We start from the raw sequence: 24136 nt of genomic DNA, 5'->3' as shown, positions 1-24136 counted from the left end.
ATCAAAACCGTTCAATATGTAGAATTCGTTGAGTACTATATTCTTGTAAAAAATCACGTTGATTGGATATCAATAGCTATCTGATCGGATTAGTTTGTTTTCAACCGTTAACTATAATACCATCCATTTTATAAATTTTAACTGATTTGATCATACAGTTACTGATATCTGATCAATATGATTTTTTACAGACATATAGTAATCGACGAGTTCTACATATTGAACGGTTCAAATTATTAAAAAGGGACCCGTGGGACCTGTGATGGGCCCCCACGGGCCGAACAACACCGTGTTATTTGTACACCTAAATAAGTGCAATTTTTCCCACAAGTTAGCTCCGCTGCTCTGCCGTCAGAGTTGTTTGATAAGGAAGATTGTGTAAAATTAATTTTTTAATATTTTTTTTGAGTGAATAGTGATAATTTTTTAACTTTTTAAGTAACTTTTTGATTTTTTTTGAGTATCCAAACCAAACCTAAATCGACAAAAAAGATAAAAAAATCGTATAACTTCATTTGACAATTTGATTTGTAAAATGAGTGGGAGTACTAATTAGTGCTACTACTAATGATAAGTTAATGTCAACTCATTAGTGGTGCTTTAAAATATCATTTTTAGTGGGATAAAATATTGGTGATTTGATTTAAAATGTCGTGATTTATGTTCTATATATCACTAAATGAACATCTAATCAGTCGCCTCTATATACTACTATATAAAAAGTGAAAGAGTATTTATGATAATTCGAGTCATTAAAAAAAAAAAAAAACAAAGAAAAGAAAAGAAAAAAGCCCTATACCAACCAGCAATAAAATTGCATCTCCACCTTCATTTATTATTTTTTTTAAATTTATTTTATTTTATTTTGGTTATTATTATTTTTTATTTTTTCAATTGACCATTTTTATTTTAATTTGTGGCGTATTTCTTCCTCAGAGTTCAACTATTCCAATACCACGATGAAAAGGACGCGAATGCTCCCTATTCCAATGGCAGTTTCCCAGGGAAAACTGAAAGCGAGCCATTGAAAAAACTAAAGCAATACATACATGTAGAAAGAGAGAAACCAACCCACACATATACTCATTTGAGAGAGAGAGAGAGAGAGAGAGAGAGAGAGAACGACTCTCTGTTTGTATCATCAGATCTGGAGATCTAGGCAGTCCTTCCCTCCGTCGAATTCCATTTTTGGAAGAAGCAGTGCTTGGTTGATGGAAAATGGAGTACATAGACAACTTGCCTCCCGTGGATCTGATGCGCTCCGAGAAGATGGTTTTCTTTCAGCTCATCATGCCCTTCGAGTCAGCTCAACGCGCCATCTCTTACCTCGGTGAACTCGGCCTTCTTCAATTTTGTGACGTACGCTCCCAATTCCCATACACTCCGATCCAATTTTATTTATCCATACGTATATATATATATATATATATATATAAATATATATATAATTTTGTTGAATTTTTGACGGTATTGATCTTGAATCGTGCGCTTGATTTTGTATTTGGACCTTGATTTTCCATTGCCCGCAAAGAACAAATTTCAAACGTTTAATATATATGCATTTTGGACCTTTGACTAGCTGTATGGACAATTGGACACAAATCGAACCCAGTAACTCTGGTGTAACTTGGATTATTATATTATTATTTTTGTATGATCTTGGATATTGTTGCTGTGGGTCTTCATATATGTGATGTGTTCTATGAGCAAAACAAACGTTTCACATATTGATTTATTGAAGTTGTATGGGGGGAAATTTGCTTAAGATGCAATTGGGGTGTCATGATGAGTAACCCAAGCTTCTGCATAACCTGCCGGCTTCCCTTTCTTTTTTTCTTTTTGAGTCGATTGGTAGGAGATAATTTACAAATATCATGAGAATTACATGATACTTGATGTCTAAGTATATAAGAAAGTCCAACAACTCAATATGACAATCATACAAATAAAGTCACTCGATTTCTAGTTCTTGCAAGAGAACCTATAATTCCTGGCACCGATAGGCTATTCAAGGTTAGCCTCTCACTTTACAAATCACTGGTTATTGTGCAAGATAACTTACCATGATTCTATTCCATATCTGCTTTGAAATGTTCGAGTTTCTAAAATTTTCCAGTGCGTATGTTTCACTAACTAACCATTGTTGTTATTCTTTTAGACGAGTATAGTTTGCTCGCTAGAGGAAGGTCCTGGAATGCTTTTCAAGGCAATTGCTGTTTTTGCAATGAGACTACGTATGTTCCTTTCTTGGGAATTTTTGTTGTCTCTTCTTATTGGTTTGATGAAAATAAGAGCTTCTGTTCGAAAAATTTGTGGAAAATGTCGACTAATCCGTAGGTGGGGATGAATTAGAATAATTTGTTCCAACCCAAAACATAAACAAAGACAAGGACAATCTAAAAGAGACTCTCTAAAAGACCCGATATACAAATAAGAGATCTGTTTTGAACAGAAATGGATATATCCATGAATTTCTTTCTAAATGAAAGGAATAATTGCACCAAAGACAAAAGAAAGAAGTTTTTTTATGAGGTACAACTATAAATTTTTACAAGGTACAACTATATCCATGAATTTGTTATGAAATCGACCATAGATCAATTCCCTTTTTTATTTGGGAGCATGGAATACACCAATAATTTCTGAGTTTCATGTTACTCCCAAGAGACATGTCAGATCTAGGGCATCCCAATTGGATACAGCCATGCTGACAGCCTTTGTTGTTTTTTTGCTGTTGAACCAGATTGAAAGTTGCCCACTGCAGAAGCAGGCCTTGCAAACACTAGACGATAACAATAACGGATTCCAAAGTAAATATCTTGCCTAATTTGTCTGTTGCATTTTTATGCATTTGACACTTTCATGATTGGATTAGTTTCCACGCACTGTTTTGTTCAACTATTTGCTCGATGCATTTAATATTCTCGTACAGGCTCTTCCCTTATCTATTCTATGTGGATTTTGAAGCATCAATGGCTGACCAAAAATCACAGAATGCCCTTGGGCATCTAAAGGTGTAGTCGGCTTTATTATCATTCAGCTTTGAAATATAAATTTTAGCTGTAGATGATATAGGAAGATGTATTCCTTTGGCAAGAGATTGCTACATTCTTGAGAGTGCTGGGGATTTACCCAGAGGACATTAGCATGTTGTGAATGGATGCTGAAGCCCTGGGTAAGAATCCATTATTTATCTTCAATTAGGCAAAGTAAATTTTCACAGAGAATCGATTTTGTCATTTTGTATTAGAAAGAAGTTGTGTTAAAATGATTTGAAGTTTTACAAGGCCTGATAACTCCCTAGTACCTATCTAAGCAGATGTATGGTTGTTAGCAATCCATTTAGATATTGAGTCTCCCAAACTTTTTTAAAATGATGAGGTCCTTGCCAAGTGACTCCAAAGTTATAGGCTGATTGAGCTTGGCTTAAAAAACTCATGTGCTCCAAGTGAGGATTGTCTTTGGTTTTACCCAGGGTGTGACAAGTGCTCCAACTAATTTTGATTTTATAATGAATGTTGATATATTAAAAACACTTTTCTCTATGAAGCTAAAACTATTGCTAAGCTATAAGGTAAATGAAGCTTTACGCCATAAAAATTGTCCGAGCGTGTCTATTGCTAATTGATTTAGGGCAGGAACTAGCTAGAAGACTATTATATAGTTGACTGGCGGGCTACAGCTAATAATCTTTTTGTCTTCCTTCCTGTGTTTTCTAGATTACGTTTCTAGACATTTGTAACCAGCTTTTGAAAGTTTCTCGTAATGTGTAACTTTTGATCGTAAATCTGTCCGAATGAATAACTTGTAAAGTTTTTGTTTTTGTCTTTTTGTTTTTTATTAGATTTTGTGATAATGCAGGGCTCATGGAAGGTTTTTTTGGGCCAAGGAGACATCCTAATTTTGTTTTTGGTCTCATCGACAAATATGTATAGAAGTTAGAGTTGTTTGTGCACTGCTGGAAGTAGAGATTTTCACACCTTAGATGGGTATGTAGATTGTGTTCTCACAACATTCTGAAACAACATTCTGAAACATCAGTCAAAACTAAGGTTGTACTATTCACTTTTCATGGTGCATTTGTTTAATTGATTTTTCGTTTTCTTCTTCATAGTAGATTGTATAAACAAAAGGGAACAAATGTGGGCTCTATGTTCGTACCAGTAAGCTTGTACTATATGATTACTCTCAAAACAATTTAGTTCCTCAAAATTCATGATTCTATTCTAGGTATTTTGATGACTTTTGAAAGCAAAATTGGTCATGACATTTAGATTCTCCACCATTTTTGCTCTGCTTATGATATGCTAAATGAACTTACGAAATAAACCATCCACAAGTTTTTGGTTGAAATGTAAATAACTGTGTTCAACATCCTTATAAACTGTTGAAACTATCTACCCATGAATGATAATGAATAAATAACATCAACATTCACATATAATTTCGTTATAAAATACAGATGTAACAATTTGTTTTTAGAATTTGTTTTTTACTTTTTTTCTTTAAAATAAAGAAACTAGTTTGACTAAAATAATTGATTCGCCACAAAACAAATAAAATTATACAAAAATGATGAGTATTTTTTTTATTTTTTTCATCAAACTAATTTATAATTTTTTTCACCAAAGAAATAATAATAATAATAAATACTTTTTAAAAACATGTATGTTGTAGCTTATGGTGAAACAACATAAGCTTATTTCAGTTAATTTAATATCAAATTACAAGTGGATTTGAAAAGGCAGATTAGTAAGCTTTTTGCTTACAGAAGCTGTTTTCCACTGAAAATTCACTTAAATATCTCCTCTTTTTTCAAATATTACCATCACGCTCTTGTATAAAGGGTCCATCCCTCGTTTTTCCTCTATTCCTGAATCTCTATAACTAATAAGGGTAAAAAAAAACAATTACACAACAAAAAAGTCATTTTATAACTTACCTAAACAAATACTACTCTCTGAAACTTAAATTTATAATCCAACTATAAACTATAATCTATTAAGTTAAAATCTACAATCTATTCCAACAGTCACAGGAAAAAAAGACTTGCAATTCCTGAATCTTGAACCAACACCAATGCAATTCAAGATTTTCACTGCATGGACATTAAGCTTTTTACTAGCCCCAAAATTACTGTGCGCATCTTGTCAACAACAGATGGATTAACCTGCTCATTCATCGTAGACAACCACAACCCATCTTCATCATTTGGTTCACTTTTGCTTTCATACCAGCTGCATATGGCTTTCACAATAGTTGTAACATATAGACCGCAATTGTAGCCATTCACTTGCTGTGGGGTTTTAGAGCGCACAACATATTTACAAGCTGATGCCATATCAGAGATCCCCATATATCCAACAATAGCTCTGTAAAGCTGTTTGGCATGCCCAGCATTAAGTCCTCCGTAGCTATCATGATGCACAGATACATTTGCATTTCTCTCAAACACAAGTAAGCTCCAGCGGTTCCCACCTTCGGCTTCTGTCACGTTATCGTTGTTATTGACAGGAAAGATTACCAGTTTCTTACTAGAGAGATTAAGGGGTTCTACGAAATCCTTGAAACTTTCGATGTCTGGGCAGTTTGCTATCCAGAAAGCAATTGAAGGTGAAACAAGTACGAACTCCTCGGAAGGATAACATGACGGAAGATAGCTGAAATAAAATTCAATGATGCGATAGTTTAGAAAATATGGACCGCTGAGAATGTCCAAATCTGATCGTCTGAGTACAGCATCGTTGTAGCTGAGAATCTTCTCATCTGCTGCGGATTTCCTCATCTTGTAGATGTCAATATGTATACCTGGCGAAATAAGTTGATTTTGGTCAAAAATATGTACAGGGGAAAAAAAAAAAAACTATAGTGGCCGAATTTCATCATTAAATGATTATAGAAGAAGACACAAATAAAGCTGATAGTAGCATAGTTTGTTGAAATTTGGTGAGATATCGAAGAGTCAAAATATGCAGATTATAGTGTAACACGGTTTTTGCAAGAGTCCAAGACCATCAATGCGAGCCTTCTCACCTTTGCCTAGGTTCATATTGCAAGATAAATTTCAGCAATAGTATGGACTCCCGACATCCGAGTACAAAAAAGCACTCGAACTATTTACTTGCACTTTTTAGGAATTTTTGTTGTCCTTTCCAGCAGAACTTTCCCTTTTTTTTTTTTTTTTTCCACTTCTTTATGATAAGGTTCAAGGTTTCAACTACAATATTTGAAGATATTTTAAGATTTAGAAAGGATTGAAAGCTTAGCAAGGAACATTTGGAAAGATAAAACAAGGTCATTTTTCTACCTTTTCTTATTGGGGTTTTACCCGGATATCCAATTATCCCGGGAAAAGAAAAGAAAAAAAAACTGTACAATTGGACCTTGTAAACAAACTTTTCAACTCCACCTCTTTCGACCATCCCACTACAAGTGCCCAAATGACCTTTAGCAATTAATTACTTTGGTTGGTGAGTACACATGCAATATGACCTGGAAAACCCCAAAATACACTTAACTTCACCAATGCCTCTGCCAATAACATTATCAAGAAACCCTGGCCTTCATTTAGTGACTCTTGTTTTCTACCATGACATCTCATACATGATCTTGCCCACTCCTTGTGAAACATCATGAAAATTGCACTCTTGATGTCATGATTATCAACCTACACAAGTATGGAAGACATGTTTTAGGAGGCTAACACTAGAAATAAGGGTCCTGTGCCATTTAAAGATTTTTTTTTGACCGAGATAAAGTGATTGTGGTACCAGAATCGCAAAAGCTTTGTGAGATTAAATGCTGCCTAATGCTTAGGCTAATATTATAGCACGCCAGTGTTCCCATTACTCTAGTAGGGGAGTTTTCCACACAATACAGTCTACAATAATGAACCAGTAAGGTTGTCCGTGTTAACTAAGGCAATAGGGTTTATCTGTTATCAGAATCTCACGATTCGCGATTCAATTCACGATTCGATACGTAATTTTTGCAAAATCGATACGAATCTATGAGTGAATCTATTTTGGAAATGAATCTCTAGTGAATCGCACGATTCACAATCGATTTACGATTCGATTCACTTTTTACGATTCATGCAATTTTTGAAATTATTGTGTTCGACATATTTTCGACTCATTTTTTCCATCTTTTTAGTGAAAATGACATAATACAACTTCTAATAGTATTTATTACCAAAATAACCAACATATATATATGATTTGTTATTATTTTAGTGATCATGGAGTTTTTTATAGGATCCAATCAGATTCAGTCAAACCTAACATATTTTTAACGTTTCTTCTCATTTTTGTCCCCTTCAAAAAATTGTAATATATCTTCTAAAGATGTTTAAGATTAGAGTTACACTATAAATTATCTATTACTATTTTATTAAATTGAATACTACATGTGTGAGGTCAATTATACCTGTTAAAATGTTTTAGGCTTTAAAATAAAATATCTAAATAATTCTTTCTTATTATTTGCTCACTCTTACTTAGAAAAGTATATATACTTATTGTCCAAATATCAATATCGTTGTTAACTATTGTTACTTTAGAAATTAATAGTTTCTATTTGGTTATTACCTTTATTAAGAATGGTTGATAAAAAAATCTAAAAAAAAAAAAGAAAAAGAAAAGATAAGATGGTGATTTTACATAGGAACCTTTGTTAACTTCTTACCTATTAAATTATGTGATTATCATTCAAAATAACATTTTTGTTGATTTAAGTCTAAATATTTTATATTCATAAGATACATTTAACATCTAAATGTGTAGATATATGTTTTTAAGTGATTTAGAAAAAGTGACTGAATCTTTACGATTCACGATTCGATTCGCGATTCGGTACGAGATCATTTCGATTCACGATACGAATACCGATTTGACAACTATGTTTACAAGTGAACATGAAAGATTTTAATCACCTTTTTTGAAGTTCAGGAATGTTTAATTGAGAATATACAACTTGAGAAGCTTTCTTTAGTGAATGTAATAACCTTAACTCCGCCATTGGGAATGCTTAAGGAACCAAATATATGGTTACCTCAATTTCCTACTTCCTCAACATCATTTCGTTCTTTATCTTATTTATTTTCTTCTTTTCTTCCAATTATCTGTAGTTTTAAATTTCCTAGTGTTAAATTCTGATCCACATTTAGCTGGACCAGAAGAAAACCAGTAATACTACCCCACAAGCCATCCCCAACCAAATTTTAATCACCCTTACAAATCTACAACCTACATTAGCAATGCTCACAATTATTACATTGAACTCTGAAATATTTGGCATCAATGTTAACTAACATTCCCTTGATTCAATTTCAGATGAACTCCCCTACACTAATGAATATTAGAATCACTAACCAACAAAGCTGTGTGGTTATTGTCCATGCCTAAAACAGCAGGAGCACCTAAATAAATCCCATTGTCACAAGGATAAGGATTTAATACAGCTTATAAACTTCTTGTTTTGCAAAATTAACTCATTAAATTTATCAATGTTCTGGAAACCTTTTAAACAATTTGCCACTAGTTTGACAGGATTTCTAAATATTGCATTTTTCCTCACAATAACTTACAATCATCACAGTCAGTGCAACTATAAGACAAAAAGGAAACCCATCTTGGCCCAACCTATTAGGGTTCTGGAATAAAAAAAGCCACTGCCTCTTGACCTAACAAGAGGCATAAATCAAGAGCCTACCATCCCCAATATATATATATGCATATATTCTTTATGGATTTTTTTTTTTTTTTTGCATAAATATAAAGTAGTTCAAAACTTCAATGGAAAGTTAAACCAAGTTGTGAATGATGGTGAGGCATGCCACCAACTAGATGGGTCTCTAAACATATACTTTCAAATTTCTGGTGAAAAAAGTGCAAATCATCAAAATAATATATAAATTTACGCTCTGTTTGATCATTCAAACAGTTGAAAGTAGAAGACTAAAAAGGAATCGATTAGAAATGGATTGATAACCAAACATACATGCAGCTAGTTTCTGCTCCTTTTTCTGGCAATTTCTTAGCATCCAAACAGAACGAAGAAAAGAATTACGTAACTTTTTCCTGTTTGAATTAAAGCCAGGAATCACAAGAGTGCTGCCAGAAATCGCGGCTCCTTTATGCGTTAATGCCAAGTCTTATGCTTTGCTAATGCTATAATATGTCAACATCATTAAATTCAACTGTAATGTCTCTCTCATTTGGTTTTCTCAACAAAATCATACAATCACACATACTTGAAAAAATACCAATACAACCACAAGCCCAGAAACAAATCACAAACCATGAAAACTAGTATAACCAAAAAATTTGTTTGGGTTTACGGACATCCATTGAATATCAGATACATCTGCTACATGTGAGCCCTATATAACGAAAAATTATTTGTTGGTGGCCAATCACAATTCACCATGCCGCTCATCTCTCCAATCACCCACCACAAAATCGTAAATTCCACTCTCTCTACCAATCATAACAAACGTGGCCGTGCCCCAAGCCCACCAAATAACTTCTCCTATATCACTCCTTTCTTTTCTGATTAGAAAGAAAAAAAGATGACCCCTTTTCGTCTTGGTAATAAGATGATAGCATTATAACAGTTGCATATTGGGAATTTGGGATACGAAATCACAACAGTGAGATGAAGAACACTTTATTTAACAAAAATTACTACGTTATTGAATCAGGGAGATCCAATTAATTACCATTAATTATTTTGTACTTTCCCTAATGGCACAATTTTGTAGATCTAGTAAATAATATGGAAAAACTACAGCAACAACAACCAAAAAAAAAATAAAAATCACCAAATTTGATATTATCCATGGTCTGTTATCTTCTATGTGGTATACTTGAAGTAGCTTCTCTGAATCAACAAACAAAATACGACCCAGAATAACAAACTCAACAAAGGATTAAAACTCAACCTGAGAGGGTGGACCACTAAAACTCCATCACAGAACTACAATCTTGAGAGAGAGAGAGAGAGAGTGCACCATCTTTGTCGGCAAGAAGACCACATAGCAGTACAGAGAGTCGGTGAGATCATGAGAGAGAGAGAGAGAGAGCTAGGATTTTCAAAGAGACAAAATCGATTAGATATGATCAGTTTTGTTGATGATGGAAGACAGACCGGTTGTTGGGGAGAGAGAATTTAGAGAGAAAAATGATATTTTCAGATTCTGGGTTTTGATCCTACGGTGAATGATGATCTAAATAGGTTACATCCGACGGTCTAAAATAAGCAATTAAAAAAGAAAAAAAAAAACGTTATCAAAAGTAACATTCTTTACATTGTAAAACATTATAATTTGATGTATATGTCTATTTTATCAAATAAAATATCATTTGTTTGTTTATTTATTTATGTATATTTGATAAAATTGATTTTTTACGACGTTGATTTTTATTACAAAATTTATGTGATAAATTGTTCAAATTATAAACTTAAAATAGGATCTATGAAATATAATATTGAAAAATATGAAAAACAATAATATAAAGAGAATTTATTCCCCATAAAATAACTTAAATAAGTTTTGGACTGACCATCCCTTTTGCTTCTTTGGACATAAACTTCCACTAACTTATATCACTTTTACAATCAATAAAAATAAAAATAAAACACCACTTGTATTTCATTACTGCTGATAGAATTCTTCAACTTGCTCATAACAATTCTGAAATATTATACAAGTCAAAATATTAATTGTCTTTGATATATATTTTTGTTATCAATTATGAATAGATTAATACTTTCAATTGAATGTCAATAGAAAAACAAAAAGGGATTTATATATGTTCTTACGTAGCACAAGCACAAGCACAAGCAGAAGCAGTAGCACAAAGAAGGCAATCATAATCCCACCCCTAGGATTGAAATTTTGACGTTGAACAAAAAAGTGTTGGATAATTTCAAAATTCAATTTGCACAAAGCTGGTTTCAACATGCAATTAACCAAAACTTCTTTTGCAGTCTCTCCAATTACATCGGCCATATTGGATGAACTCGAACTTAAGTTAGAAAGAGCCTCTTTATATGAGTGGTGTGGTATGTTAGAAAAGAATGGTAATACCAGAAAGATGACCTTTATTTATTTATAGAGTTGCGACCTGTACTATTTTAATGGACTTGGGGACAATTGAGACATTTCCTGACGAACTACATTTGGGTCTTTTACTTTTCGGATTTTGGTTGACGCGACGAACTACATTTGAGTTTTTAACTTTTTGTTAAGGCCAAGCTTGGTAATACCAAAATAATTTATGTTTTTATTTTTTTATCTTTTTTTCATCACATCATCTCTTTATTTTTCTACACATTTTTTTATAAAAAGACAAAAAATACACTTATTTAAATCATTCTAAATAACCCTTAAATTTGGGTCTTTACTTTTCGAACAATGTAATTTACCCATTTACTTTTTGTTTATTTTAATGGGAAGACGAGTCTTTTACTTTTCGAATTTTGGTTGACTCGACGAACTACATTTGGGTCTTTTACTTTTTGTTAAATTTGGGTCTTTTACTTTTACTTTTCGAACAATGTAATTTGCCTATTGTTTATTTTAATGGGAAGACGAACTACGTGACTTTAATGGGGGCATTATTTTAATGGGAAGAAATTGAGATCAATTTAATATTTCTACGAATGCCCTGATACCCCTGATTTTGGATGGATATAGCAACCATCTTACAATTTCTTATACAACAAAATATTTTACATGGGTGTTCATTAATTCAACATTTTTTTCTCATACTTTCGATGCGGGATGAATACAAAATTTAAAAAACAAAAAAGCCCTGATTTTGGATGGATTAGCACCCTTTTTACAATTTCTTATACAACAAAATATTTTACGTGGTGTTTATTAATTCAACATTTTTTTCTTATATTTTCAATGTGGGATAAATACAAAATTAAAAAAAAAAATTAGAAATTAGTAATAATTTCACAAAATATTTACAAATTTACAAAAAAAATTATAATTTTAGAAAAACTTTTGGTTATACATTGCATATGGTATCCAAGACATATGTACTTTTACTATGTATTTTTTTTTTTTTTACATGTATATTTTTGTATTTATTGCTATACATTGTTGACCTATTAATCGTTTCAATTTACATACTAAAATCATAGATTTTATAATATAATCAAAACAATAAGTAATTTTTTTAGAAAAAACGCGTAATTAACACAAATTTAATTAAGTTACCCTATAAAAGTTTTGAATAATACAAAATCACGTGAGTTTTTACGAACTCACGTATTACGTAAGTGAACTCATAAAAACGCATAAGTTAATACACATTCACAAAAGTTGTCCATACAAGTTTAGAAAAACACAAAGTCACGTAAGTTTTCAAGAACTTGCGTAAGTAATCTCACAAAAATACGTAACTAACACAAATTTAAGTATCTCATAAAAGTTTCGAATAACACAAAATCACATATGTTTTCAAGAATTCAAGTAAATAATATTACAAAAACATAAGTTAACACAAATTTCATGTAAGTTATCTTATAAAAGTTTTGAACAACATAAAATCACGTAAGTTTTCACGAACTCATACAAGTAATATCACAAAAAGGCATAAATAACACAAATTTGAAGAAGTTATCTCATAAAAGTTTTGAACAATACAAAATCGCGAAAGTTTTCATGAACTCACGAAAGTAATCTCACAAAAACGCGTAAGATAACACAAATTTTCCGTAAATTATCTTATAAAAATTTTGAACAATATAAAATCACGTAAATTTTCATGAACTCATATAAGTGTTCTCACAAAAATGTGTAACTAACACAAATTCAAGTAAGTTATCTTATAAAAGTTTTGAACAACATAAAATCAAATAAGTTTTCATGAACTCATGTAAGTGATCTTACAGAAAGGCTTAAGTTAATACAATTTTTCCATAAGTTTTTTTATAAAACAAAATCACAGAGGTTTTCACGACCTCACGTAAGCGATCTTAGAAAAAAAAAGAGTGTAACTAACACAAATTCGAGTAAGTTATCTCATAAAAGTTTTGAAAAATACAAAATCATGTAAGTTTTCACGAACTCACGTAAGTGATCTCACAAAAACTCGTAAGTTAACACAAATTTCGCGTAAGTTATCTCACAAAAATTTTGAGGAACACAAAATCACATAAGTTTTCATGAACTCACATAAGTGATCTTAGAAAAATCAATCCGCATTCATCCACCGGTTTAGCGAATGCTGGTTGGAGTGGACCGTTCGGGTTGGCGGATAGATATGATCGGTTTGGTGGTTTGGACTTTACAAATTTTGGACATTTTTTTGAATTATAATTCATAACTTTTACAATTGTTTTTCATTTTCACAAAAAATATATTTTTTTATTATTTTTATTTTATATTGTTAGTTGTTAGTAGATTTTTTTTTTTTTAATTTTTAAATTCATCTACGGACGGATTGAGTTAATATAGGCGCGGGATGGTTGATCCGCCATTAGAATTGTATTTATAAATTTTGAAATATTTCATCTGTATTCGTCCGCCAAAAGACACGCATCCACCCAAAGACACGCATCCACCCAAAATCAATCGTGTTAGGTCGGTTCAATTGGATTGGACAAGTTGGACGGATGCATGATCACCCTAATGTGCCATAATACAAATTAAAATTCGCTATGATATTATGATTTATCTAAACTATTGTTATTAAAAATAATTGTAAACTATTCTTTGTAGTTTTAATTGCATTAATTTGATTCTTAATTTTTTTTACATTATGTTAATCTAATTGATGATGGACCAAACTAAAATATAATTATAAGTTTTATTAGAACCAAGAGAAGAGAAAAATAAAAAAGTGATTGAAAAAAAAAGAAGAATAAACATAATTTAGAAGAAAACATCTATTTATTTATAAATACTGTTATTTGTACATATTTATTTGTTGTGTCAAACCTCTTTGTTTATAAATTTAAAATATTTGAATAATTTATTCTCATCTTTACTTCTTGTATATATTTATTTGTTGTGGAAGACTTAATTTTACCACAATAATTCATAATAAAAATATAATGATTCATAATTTTGTTTTATCTCAATAATTGATATAATATTTAAATGTTCATACCATAACCATAATGGTGTTGGAGCATATGTGAAGATAAAATTTAACATTGAATAAAGAATAAAATAAATGGGTCTTAATATACATTAGATAAGCTCTCCACTTGTAGGCTTAAGTTTTTAAGTGGGTATGAGTTCTAAATAATATATATTGGGCCTTGATGTGGCATCTATGAACTCTAAAATTTCTTTCTAGGGGATTGGGCCGGTGTTGTTGTGCGTTTGTGGGCTCTCTAATTTCCTAACAACTGGTATAAGAGCCGATGGTAAACGATCTATGGACAGACTCTCCTAAAGTGTGGATATTAGTGGACTGGAGCTTGTACGGAAAACTCTCAATGGAGCAAGAAAAATTAATGATAACTCTTGATAGAACAAAGAAAATTCCGGGTGCACATGGCAAAGTTGGATCGCGACAAGGTACCTCTTAATGAATTATGGTGGCTCAAGATGGAGCATGTGCTGGTGGCCCAAGCTGGACTCAATGTGGGAGAGTTATAAATCAAGATTAAAGAGAGTGCGTATGATCTATGATAAACATACTGATGATAGATCAAACTCGAGGGGGAGTAAGACGAGACCCGATGTTTGGTTCACTTATAAGGGGAAGATTGTTGGAGCATATGTGAAGGTAAATTCGAACATCGAATAAAGAATAAAATAGATTGGCCTTAATATACATTAGATGAGCTTTTCACTTATAGGCATAAACTTTGGGGAACTTGCCACTAAGTCCCATACACAAAGTTCAAAACCCATCTGTACGGGGAGCAAATATTCCGGCAAGCCCGTATTCCTTTCTTTCGAGCTCCGTCGATGTCCGATCACCTGCGAGCAAGTAATGGTGAGCTACCCGGCGGTGTGTGGCCGGAAAAACCCTTCGACGGTCAAGTTAGCACACACCTTAGAATGGATAGAAAGAAGGGAGAGAGTGTTTGAGTGTAAGTAGTCCTTACAGAGATGTTCATGTGTCGCGTATGGGGGGCGCAGACATGTTTATATACCTTCTGCGCCCTATATCCACTCCCAGTCATCTCCTGACACGTGGCTCTGCTATCCCATCTGTCAGCACAAACCTTGCTGAACATCACCTAATCTCATCTGCCTGTCATCACAGCTGGAGCTCGGCAGCCGAGCTGCCCTATGCGTTGCTGCGCCGTGCCGTGCTTCATACCCAAGCACTTCCCTGGCAAAGTCAAAGGGGGGACCGGGCTAGACGACATCTCGGCAAAGCCCAGCCCGAAGCACCACATGGTCAGCTTTCCTGCCGGTCAAACGGTCACCTCGGCCGACCACGCCTTTCCGGGCGCCGGTCACTCGGCTTGTCTGACTTCGGCTATCCTCGGACCGAGCATCCTGGTCCGACCGAGCACTGCCATACCGAGCTGCTTCTTTACGGGGCGGGACGCACTCGGCCCAAGTTCTGCCCGGCCCAAGTTCTGGCAGCCCTTCTCTGGGCGAACAGTCAATCATTTCGGCCCAATGCACTGCTGGGTTTTCAACCTGCTCGGTCGATACCTCGGCCCAACTCCAGATCATAAATCACCCTCTCAATTGCCCCTTAATTCCGTCCGCGAAAGCATGACTGGGATTACTCACTTCGACCGAGATAACATTTCTCCGGTCTTCAAGACGCCGAACCTCGACCGGGCTAGTTAACATAATTGTCTGCAAACTTGCCCGGTTATATTCCTCGGCTGACATCATCTTCGTCGAAAGTAGCTCGTTTGGCTCTTCGTATTTGCAACCCGTCGCTTCAATCCTGTCATAGCCATAAATGGGGACACGTGGCGGTCTGCCATTGGTCATCGGGCAGCCAACCCGCCGTTTTTGCCAGAATTTGAATTTGGGCGGTCTCCTTCGCTTATACATACATGCCCTGCTCAAACTCCAAATCCTCCTACTGCCATTTCGACATTCGACCTCAGAGCTCTTGCATCTTCATCCAGACTTGCTGCCATTCTTCATGCGTGAAGGATTAGGTCCTGCCCTTCACTGGTAAGTCATTCCACCCTCATTTTGTTGCTATTTTCTTTCATATTGCACATATTAGGGCACAAAAACGTAGTCCTTAGGGCATAGGCCATAGAAAACGTCTCAAACCTCCTACTGTTCTTGGTGTTCTTCGTCTTCCTGAAGAACACTGAAGAACTGGGGCGAACCGGGCTCTCGGTCTTATTTTGATCCAAAAAACCAATCAAACCGGGCAAACAACATGTTTGTCGCAACCCCGGCACAAACCGAGATAACAAAAGGACTTGGTCGCTCAACCGGGCTAACATCTGGTCTGCTTGGGCGACCGGGCTCCTTAGATAGAGTAGACAACTGAGGTGGTTTGGCACTCTTAATGACTGAGCTAAAATCCAGCTCCTTTTGCGCGACCGCGCCCAAACCTAACACTTACCATCCTTTTCCTGCAGAGTCCAAGGGGACCACTGTCATTCCTGAGGCTCTCAGGACCGAGAAGCATCCAATAACCAGTGCCAAACCCCTCAGCCGGGATACACTAGGCCGGCCACCAATGGGGAAATTCCGTTTCCTAGTGGATACTCCGGCCGCACTAGCTGCTTTCAGAGAGGACTACGGCATCCCGGCCGATGTTCATCTCGAACTGGCAGAAGAAGAGACCACACCCTGGGGCAGACTTGATCAATGCCCCTTCACCGTGCTCTCAATTGTCGAAGGGGGTCTCCGTTTCCCGCTCAATCCTCTTATAACCGAGTTCCTTCGTCGCACCGGGCTGGCACCCACACAAGTGTCAACCAATACCTATAGAATAATCAACGGCGTTCACGAACTGAACAATCGGCTAGGCACCCACTTAGGTCTAGCCGAGATATTAAGGCAATACACAATGGGCCACACCGGTGACGGCCTAGCATATTACTTGAAGATTAGACCGGGCAAGGAAAAAATTGTGACCGGCACCCCGGATAAAGATCTTCACGACGATGATTTTTTCTGGGTGTCGGGCAATTACGAAACAGCCGAGGTGCTGGGCTGGTTCATAAACAAGGACTTCGGTTCTTCATGTAAGTCATTCAAACTTGCTCGGTTTAGCTTAACGTTTTACCTTGTAACTAACCGGTTTTCTTGTTTCCTTTGCAGCAATCCAAGCCTTGCAAGCCAACTATCAATTTCCCAACGTCGAAGCAATTCGGGCCGTGCTTCGGTATCCTCGCCGAGATTGCAACGAATTACTTGGCTACACACCGACATACAGGTATTCTGCTCCGCGCCGGGGTAGAGTAACTGACTTCCTCCGGGCTCCTTCGCCACCTCCAGATCCTACCCTTCCAGGCGTTCCTCTCATCCGCCTGACCGAGGAACAAGAGATGGCCAAACGCAGCAGAATCAAGAATCTTCTCACCGCCACATCCGCCGAGCTGCCGAGCGTTGTGACCCGGTCGCCAGCTGCTGGTCAATCCAGCAGCGCTGTGGTCGCCCTTGCCTCCCAATCCGCCGGGCAATCCAGCCGAGAACCCTCTGCACGGCGCGCCGGGAAAAGAGCTCGGGCAGACCCGTCCGCCGAGCTAGTCACCGAGCTTACCACCGAGCACCCAACGGACGCCCCCGCCCCAGTGCCGGCCTGGCGCCCACATCTGAAGCACCGGGGTCAAGATATCCCGGCGACGGCTTCGATCAAGGCGGATAAAGAGCATCTGCTCGCCTTCGACCTGTCAAAAGCCCTGCTACTACCGAGCGACGTGGTCGGCAGCGACCACGTCCCCGACACTCGGTTGGTCAAATCGTCGGTGAAGTCTATGGCCAGGGTAAGTCGATGTTCCTTTGAAAATTTCACAAGTGTTTGCTCGGTCCTTTTTGCTCGGTCCCCTTTCTGATCAACTTTGCTTCTTTGTGCAGGCCATTCAGAAACAACACTTGGTTTTGGAGCGCATCCAATGGCTTAGGCAGAAAGCCAACGACACAACCAGCCAGGTTGAAAGCCTTCAAGCCGAGCTCGGTCGAGCTAAGTCTTCGCTTGAAATGGCCAACTCCGACAATAACGGACTGCTCGGCCAGCTTGATGCGGCCGAGAAAAAACGAGATGAGCTCCAAGCCGAGGTGGATACTCTAAAGAAGTCGAAGAAGAAAGCTTGCCGGGCTGCAAACACCGCTAGCTTCAACGAGGCCGATGAGAGCTACAAGAAGCAGGTCTTTGCAACGCAAGACATCTACTTCAAAGCAGGCTGGAAGTCTGCCTGCGAACACCTCGGCCAAGGCTCCGACACCGACGTATTTGCCAACCCTCCTCCAGCTTCGCTACCGGTCTACCTTGTGCCTTACGCGAACGACGTATTCAGCGCTCTACAAGCGGAGGCCGAGGAAGGACTTGAAGATGGAGAGGATGACACAGATTCAGAGGCAGAGGAGGCCGAGGTGCCAGAGCAGCCCGGCAGAGCTGAGCCCGGTGCCCAAGACGTCAGTCCTACCATCAACCTTGATGCTGGCGAGGACGAGTTCACCAATCTCTCCCCCCTAGTTTAGTTTTCTTTTTCCTTGTTTTTGTATTTTTGCTTCCAACTCTTTTTGATGTAACCGGGCTCTGTCCCCACCTTTTGTAATGATTTTCTTTTCAATGAGAAACTCAAATTTTTCTAAGTGTTTGCACGGTAGTAATCAATTCCATCTTCAGCAAAATATCTCGGTATAACTCATAAATTTTTCGACCGGAATCCATAACACGGTCGAAGCATTTCAGCATAACAAAACAAATTCATGAACCGAAATAACCATCTCGGTTGTAACGAAGTTGAACAAATCAACACTTCTAACCGGATTAGATCATCTCGGTTGGGAATCCAAAGTTGGCCAAAACACCAATTCTTCCGACCGGAGTACATCATCTCGGTTGGGCATGCGAAATTGGACAAGACACCAACTCTTCCGACCGGAGTACATCATCTCGGTTGAGAATCCAAAGTTGGACAAGACACCAACTCTTCCAACCGGAGTACGTCATCTCGGTTGGGAATACAAAGTTGGACAAGATACCAACTCTTCCAACCGGAGTACATCATCTCGGTTGAGAATCCAAAGTTGGACAAGACACCAATTCTTCCAATCGGAGTACATCATCTCGGTTGGGAATCCAAAGTTGGACAAGACACCAACTCTTCCAACCGGAGTACATCATCTCGGTTGGGAATCCAAAGTTGGACAAGACACCAACTCTTCCAACCGGAGTACATCATCTCGGTCCGTAACATTAAAACAACAGTCCAAGTGCTAAAGCAAAATTACTTCTATAAATTGACAAAAAGAATTACATGCTGTGGTGCAAGCCAAAAAATTTCTTTGCACAAGAAAAGAAAGCAGAAGCTTAAAAATAATACAGTTTCAAGTTGGCCGCATTCCATGGCCGGGGTATTGCCCTTCTCTCTAAATCCTCCAAGTGGTAAGCCCCCTTGCCCGCCAGACCAGTGATCTTGTAGGGTCCTTCCCAATTTGCCCCTAGTTTGCCTTCTCCTGGCACCAGGGTGTTGCCCATAATCTTCCTCAAAACCCAATCACCAACTTTGAACGGTCTGGGGTGCACTGTCTTGTTATACTTCTTGGAGAGCTTTTGTTGGTAGGCGGCCACATGGATGAGGGCTTTCTCCCGGCGCTCTTCCGCTAGGTCCAGCTCCAAGGCAATAGCCTCGGCATTTAGCTCGGGCTCAAAACTCTCGCTTCTGAGGGTGGGCATTTCAAATTCCAAGGGTATGACCGCCTCCATGCCGTAAGCCAAAGCAAATGGAGTTTCCCCGGTCGAACGTCGCGGGGTTGTTCGGTATGCCCAAAGGACGCTAGGTAATTCCTCAGCCCATTTGCCCTTGGCCTTTTCCAGCCGTTTCTTCAACCCATCCAGTATAGTCTTGTTCGATGCTTCGGCTTGACCATTGGACTGCGGGTAGGCCGGGGTGGAGTTGTAGAATTCTATCTTCAAATCTTCACAAAATCCTCTGAATAGACGACCGTCAAACTGGGTGCCGTTGTCAGAGATCAAAATCTTGGGGACGCCAAACCGCGTGACCACGTTTTGCCAGACAAATCGCTTCACGTCTTTCTCTTTGATGGTTGCCAAGGGCTCAGCTTCAACCCACTTTGTGAAGTAATCTGTGGCCGCGATGAAGAATTTCCGGTTGCCCGGTGCTGTTGGCAGTGGTCCCACTATATCTAGCCCCCACATGGCGAAAGGCCAAGGACTGGTGAGGGGAAGAAGTTCCCTGGTAGGCTGGTGGATCTGATGGGCGAATTTCTGGCATTTTTCGCACTTACGGACATATTTTTGTGCGTCGGCCTGCATGCACGGCCACCAGTATCCCTGTGAAATAGCGCGGTAGGTCAAGGACCTGCCTCCTATGTGGCTGCCACAAATGCCTTCATGAATTTCGTACAAGAAGGCCTCCACACAATTCGGGTGCACGCACTTTAAATAAGGACCAGTGAAGGACTTCTTATATAACGCGCCAGATGAAGAGAGCCAAAACCGCGCTGACTTCACCCGGATTTTGTGTGCTTCTTTCTTGTCAGTTGGAAGAGTCCGGTCTCTGAGGAACAAAATCAAGGGGTCCATCCAAGAGGGACCAAGCGCGGCGCCGAGTACATCTGTCTGCCCGGCGAGTTCAATGCTTGGCCGCGGAAGAAAGTCAATCAAAAGAGGGTTGGGAAAAGTATTATCCACCATAGAAGCGAGACCGGCCAGTTCATCAGCTCGGCTGTTGTCTTCCCGGCCAATTTGTTGGACTCTAATTGCCTCAAACTGCTTGATATGCTCCCTGACCAGAGCTTGGTACTTCGCCATCCTTTCGTCCTTTGCTTCATAAATCCCAGAAACTTGGTTAACCACAAGTTGGGAATCACTGTACACCAGGAGCTCGGCAGCCTTCATTTGAATTGCGCTCTTGAGCCCGGCGAGAAGTGCCTCGTACTCAGCCTCGTTGTTAGACGCCGGGAAGCCAAGCGTTATAGAATGTTCAATGGTTAGGCCATCCGGGGATATAAGAACAATACCTAGGCCGGCACCATGGCGGTTGGACGCTCCATCAACAAAAAGCTTCCACATGTCCCCCACAAAAAGCTTCCAGCAGTCAGATGGGTCCTGAGAGTTGCGAAGGGCAATGGGATCACAACTGCTCGGCTGTGCGGTGTCAAGTTCGGTGTCGACCGGTTCAAATTCAGTGCCCCTTGGTGATTCGACACCGGACTCAGCAAGTTGTTCTGTAATGCTCAAGTCCATAGGCGAATCATCAAGTTGCGGTGTGAAACCGGCCGCAGGTTCTGAGCTATGTGGAACCATTCCTTCCCCCCTTGATGATTCGGCACCGGACTCAGCAAGTTGGTTCAGAATGCCCAAGTCCGTAGGCGAATCATCAAGTTCTGAGCGGTGTGGTTCAATTTCTTCCCCTCTTGGTGATGCGGTACCGGACATAGTGGATGGGTTGGTGATACACAACTCCATCATCGCATCACCGGGTGGTAGGACCGTGCAAACTGAGGGAACTTTGATGGTGCGTGCTAACTCCACGGCGCTACCTAATTCAACTGGTTGTTCCTCGGTTGGCATTGCGTGCATCTCATCATCTGCCTCGGCAATGTCGACCGGGCATACCGGATGAGTGCCAGGTGAGAACTCGGCGACAAAATCTGCCAAGGTTTGGGCTTTGATGGCGGTGCGCGGCTGGAACTTCACATCAAACTGTCCCAACTCGACCGCCCACTTTAGAATTCAGCCTGAAAAGTCCGCGCGCTCAAACAAAGCCTTGAGGGGAAACTCGGTCAATACGATGATGGTATGGGCGTGAAAATAGTGCGCCAATTTTCTTGAAGCCATCATCAAGGCCAGGGCAAGCTTCTCCAACGGCAAGTACCTTGATTCTGCCGGTAACAAAGTTTTGCTGACATAAAAAATTGGGAGGTGCTTGATTCCTTCAGCCCGGACTAACACCGCACTTACTGCGTGCTGGGAGACGGCAAGGTAAAGGTAGAGTTCCTCACCCGGCTCTGGTGTAACCAACAGCGGCGGAGAAGACAAATAATCCTTGAGCTCGGCCAAAGCTCGGTCACACTCGGCATCCCATGAGAACTTTGACTTCAATGCTTGAAAGAAAGGGCGGCAGCGATCTGATGACCGACTTATAAATCGATTAAGCGCGGCGGCCATCCCGGCCAGATGCTGCACGTCCTTAGCCGAGCTGGGCTACTTCAACTCTTGCACGGCTCTGATCTGAGTAGGGTCTGCTTCGATGCCTCGGTTCGTGACTAAGAATCCCAAAAATTTTCCGGATCCCACGCCAAAGGCACACTTTGAGGCGTTCAGGCGCAGCTTGTGCTTCTTCAGAATGGCAAACATCTCGGCTAAGTCGGACAAATGGTTTGCCTCCTGTCGGCTTTTTACCACCATATCATCGATGTAAGCCTCCATTATCCGGCCGAGCAAAGGAGCAAACATTTTGGTCACCATCCTCTGAAAGGTTGCCCCAGCGTTTTTCAAACCAAAGGGCATAACTCGATAGCAGAAGAGTCCCCTTGCAGTTGTGAAAGAGGTGATTTCTCGGTCAGGCCCATGCATGGCGATCTGGTGATAGCCGCGGTACGCATCCAAGAAACTGAGCCTATTGTGTCCAGCCGTCAAGTCCACTAGCTGGTCAATGCGCGGCAAAGGGAAGCTGTCTTTGGGACAAGCTCGGTTGACTGTCTTGTAGTCGACACAAACTCGCCACTTCCCATTCTTCTTAGGCACCACTACTGTGTTGGAAATCCACCGAGGATAGTGCACTTCCTGAATTGCTCGTGCCTCAAGCAGGTTCTTTACCTCCTCAGCAACTACCTCGGCGTGATGCAACGCCGATCTCCTTGTTCGCTGGATGACTGGCTTTGCTCCAGGGAAGACATTGAGGTGATGGCAGATAAAATTCGGGTCGAGGCCAGGCATGTCATAAGGCGACCATGCAAAGACTTCGATATTCGCCATCAAAAACTCAATCATCTCGGTCCTCTCTATGGCCGTGAGACTTGAGCCCAGCAAGAAGAACTTTTCCGGCTGCTTGGTATCAATCCGCACTTCAACCAATTCCTCAACAACCTTATCTTCGGCCTTGGTACCCACATCATCCAAGACACCCTGGTCCTCCGGTCCCTCAATCATTTGAACGAATCCTTTGGCAGCCCGGCTGCCATTGACCGCCACGAAGCACTGTTTGGACATGACCTGATCGCCCCAAATCTCCTCGATTGTCCCCATAGCCGAGGGGAATCTCATTACTTGGTGAAAAGTTGATGCCACGGCTTGCATGGCGTGTAGCCATCCCCTTCCAAGGATAAGGTTGTACGTCGAAGGCACTTGCAGCACCCAAAACTCAACTTGCTTGACCACGGATCCCGCTTTGACCGGCAGGATTATCATTTCCAAAGGCCACTCCGGTTGCGAGTTGAATCCAACCAACGGCGAAGTAGCCGGAGCCAAGTCTGTCTCACGGAGTTTGAGCTGTTTGAACGCATCATAGTACATGATCTCGACCGAGCTTCCCTGATCGATCAAGATCCGTCTAACATCAAATTCTTTGATGCGTAGTGTTACCACAAGAGCATCGTTGTGCGGCGTCTGGATACGCTCTAAATCCCTTGAGGTGAAACTAATCACGTCTCTCTCTTCTGTCTTCCCCCTTTTGATGGCAGGCTGTACCGACAAAACTTCCCTCATATGCTCTGCCTTCTTGATCATGCCCCGGAGTTCGCAAACACGCTCCGGTTCCACGATGCCGTGGATGACATTAATAACTCCTTGTGGTGGCGCATCTCGGTCATCCTGTCCCCTGGGATCGACCGGAGCCTGATTCGGTTTCACGCCGCCATCGATGTAAAGGTCCAGATGCCCGGCCGCAACCAGTTCTTCCAAGTGTTGTCGCAAAGGCAAACAATCCTCAGTCCGGTGGCCTCTCTCCCGGTGGAACGTACAACGATACCGCGGATTGTAGCCCTTTTGTCCATCGCCCAACTTAGCAGGAAACCGGACATACTCCTCGT

At 39.6% G+C, this 24136-nt stretch overlaps 2 protein-coding genes across 17 annotated transcripts in view; one reads left to right on the top strand and one right to left on the bottom strand.

Moving 5' to 3' along the window:
- LOC114304881 (homeobox-DDT domain protein RLT2) overlaps positions 1-4212 on the top strand; it is a 30485-nt gene extending 26273 nt beyond the window's left edge. Inside the window, exons 7-9 of one of the 9 annotated variants that reach the window (XM_082905420.1) lie at positions 2744-2810; positions 2933-3014; positions 3862-4212. The gene's annotated coding sequence lies outside the window, so the exon portion shown is untranslated. Of the gene's footprint in view, positions 1-2743 lie in introns of all 9 variants that reach the window. The other 8 variants (XM_082905421.1, XM_082905419.1, XM_082905422.1 and 5 more) reach the window with 8 other exon arrangements.
- A 698-nt stretch (positions 4213-4910) lies between these two features.
- On the bottom strand, positions 4911-10204 carry LOC114304880 (NEDD8-specific protease 1). Of its 8 annotated transcripts, none has more exons than XM_082905426.1 (3): positions 7908-10204; positions 6034-6934; positions 4911-5808 (listed from the first exon to the last, which is right to left on the bottom strand). In XM_082905426.1, the coding sequence occupies exons 2-3, from the start codon at positions 6047-6049 to the stop codon at positions 5096-5098; spliced, it is 729 nt and encodes a 242-aa protein (XP_082761552.1). In that variant the 5' UTR covers positions 6050-6934; positions 7908-10204; the 3' UTR covers positions 4911-5095. The 8 variants fall into 8 exon arrangements, with proteins under 8 accessions (XP_082761552.1, XP_082761553.1, XP_082761554.1 ...); XM_082905427.1 differs by having other exon boundaries at positions 6034-6667; positions 9944-10159; XM_082905428.1 differs by having other exon boundaries at positions 6034-6667; positions 10013-10158.
- Between the last annotated feature and the right edge of the window lie 13932 nt (positions 10205-24136).

Source organism: Camellia sinensis, chromosome 14 (assembly GCF_055761805.1).
Source record: "Camellia sinensis isolate YWXY chromosome 14, ASM5576180v1, whole genome shotgun sequence".
Taxonomy (NCBI): Eukaryota; Viridiplantae; Streptophyta; class Magnoliopsida; order Ericales; family Theaceae; genus Camellia; species Camellia sinensis.
The sequence above is the reverse complement of the archived record's forward strand: the minus strand, read 5'-3'. Positions and strand labels throughout refer to the sequence as shown.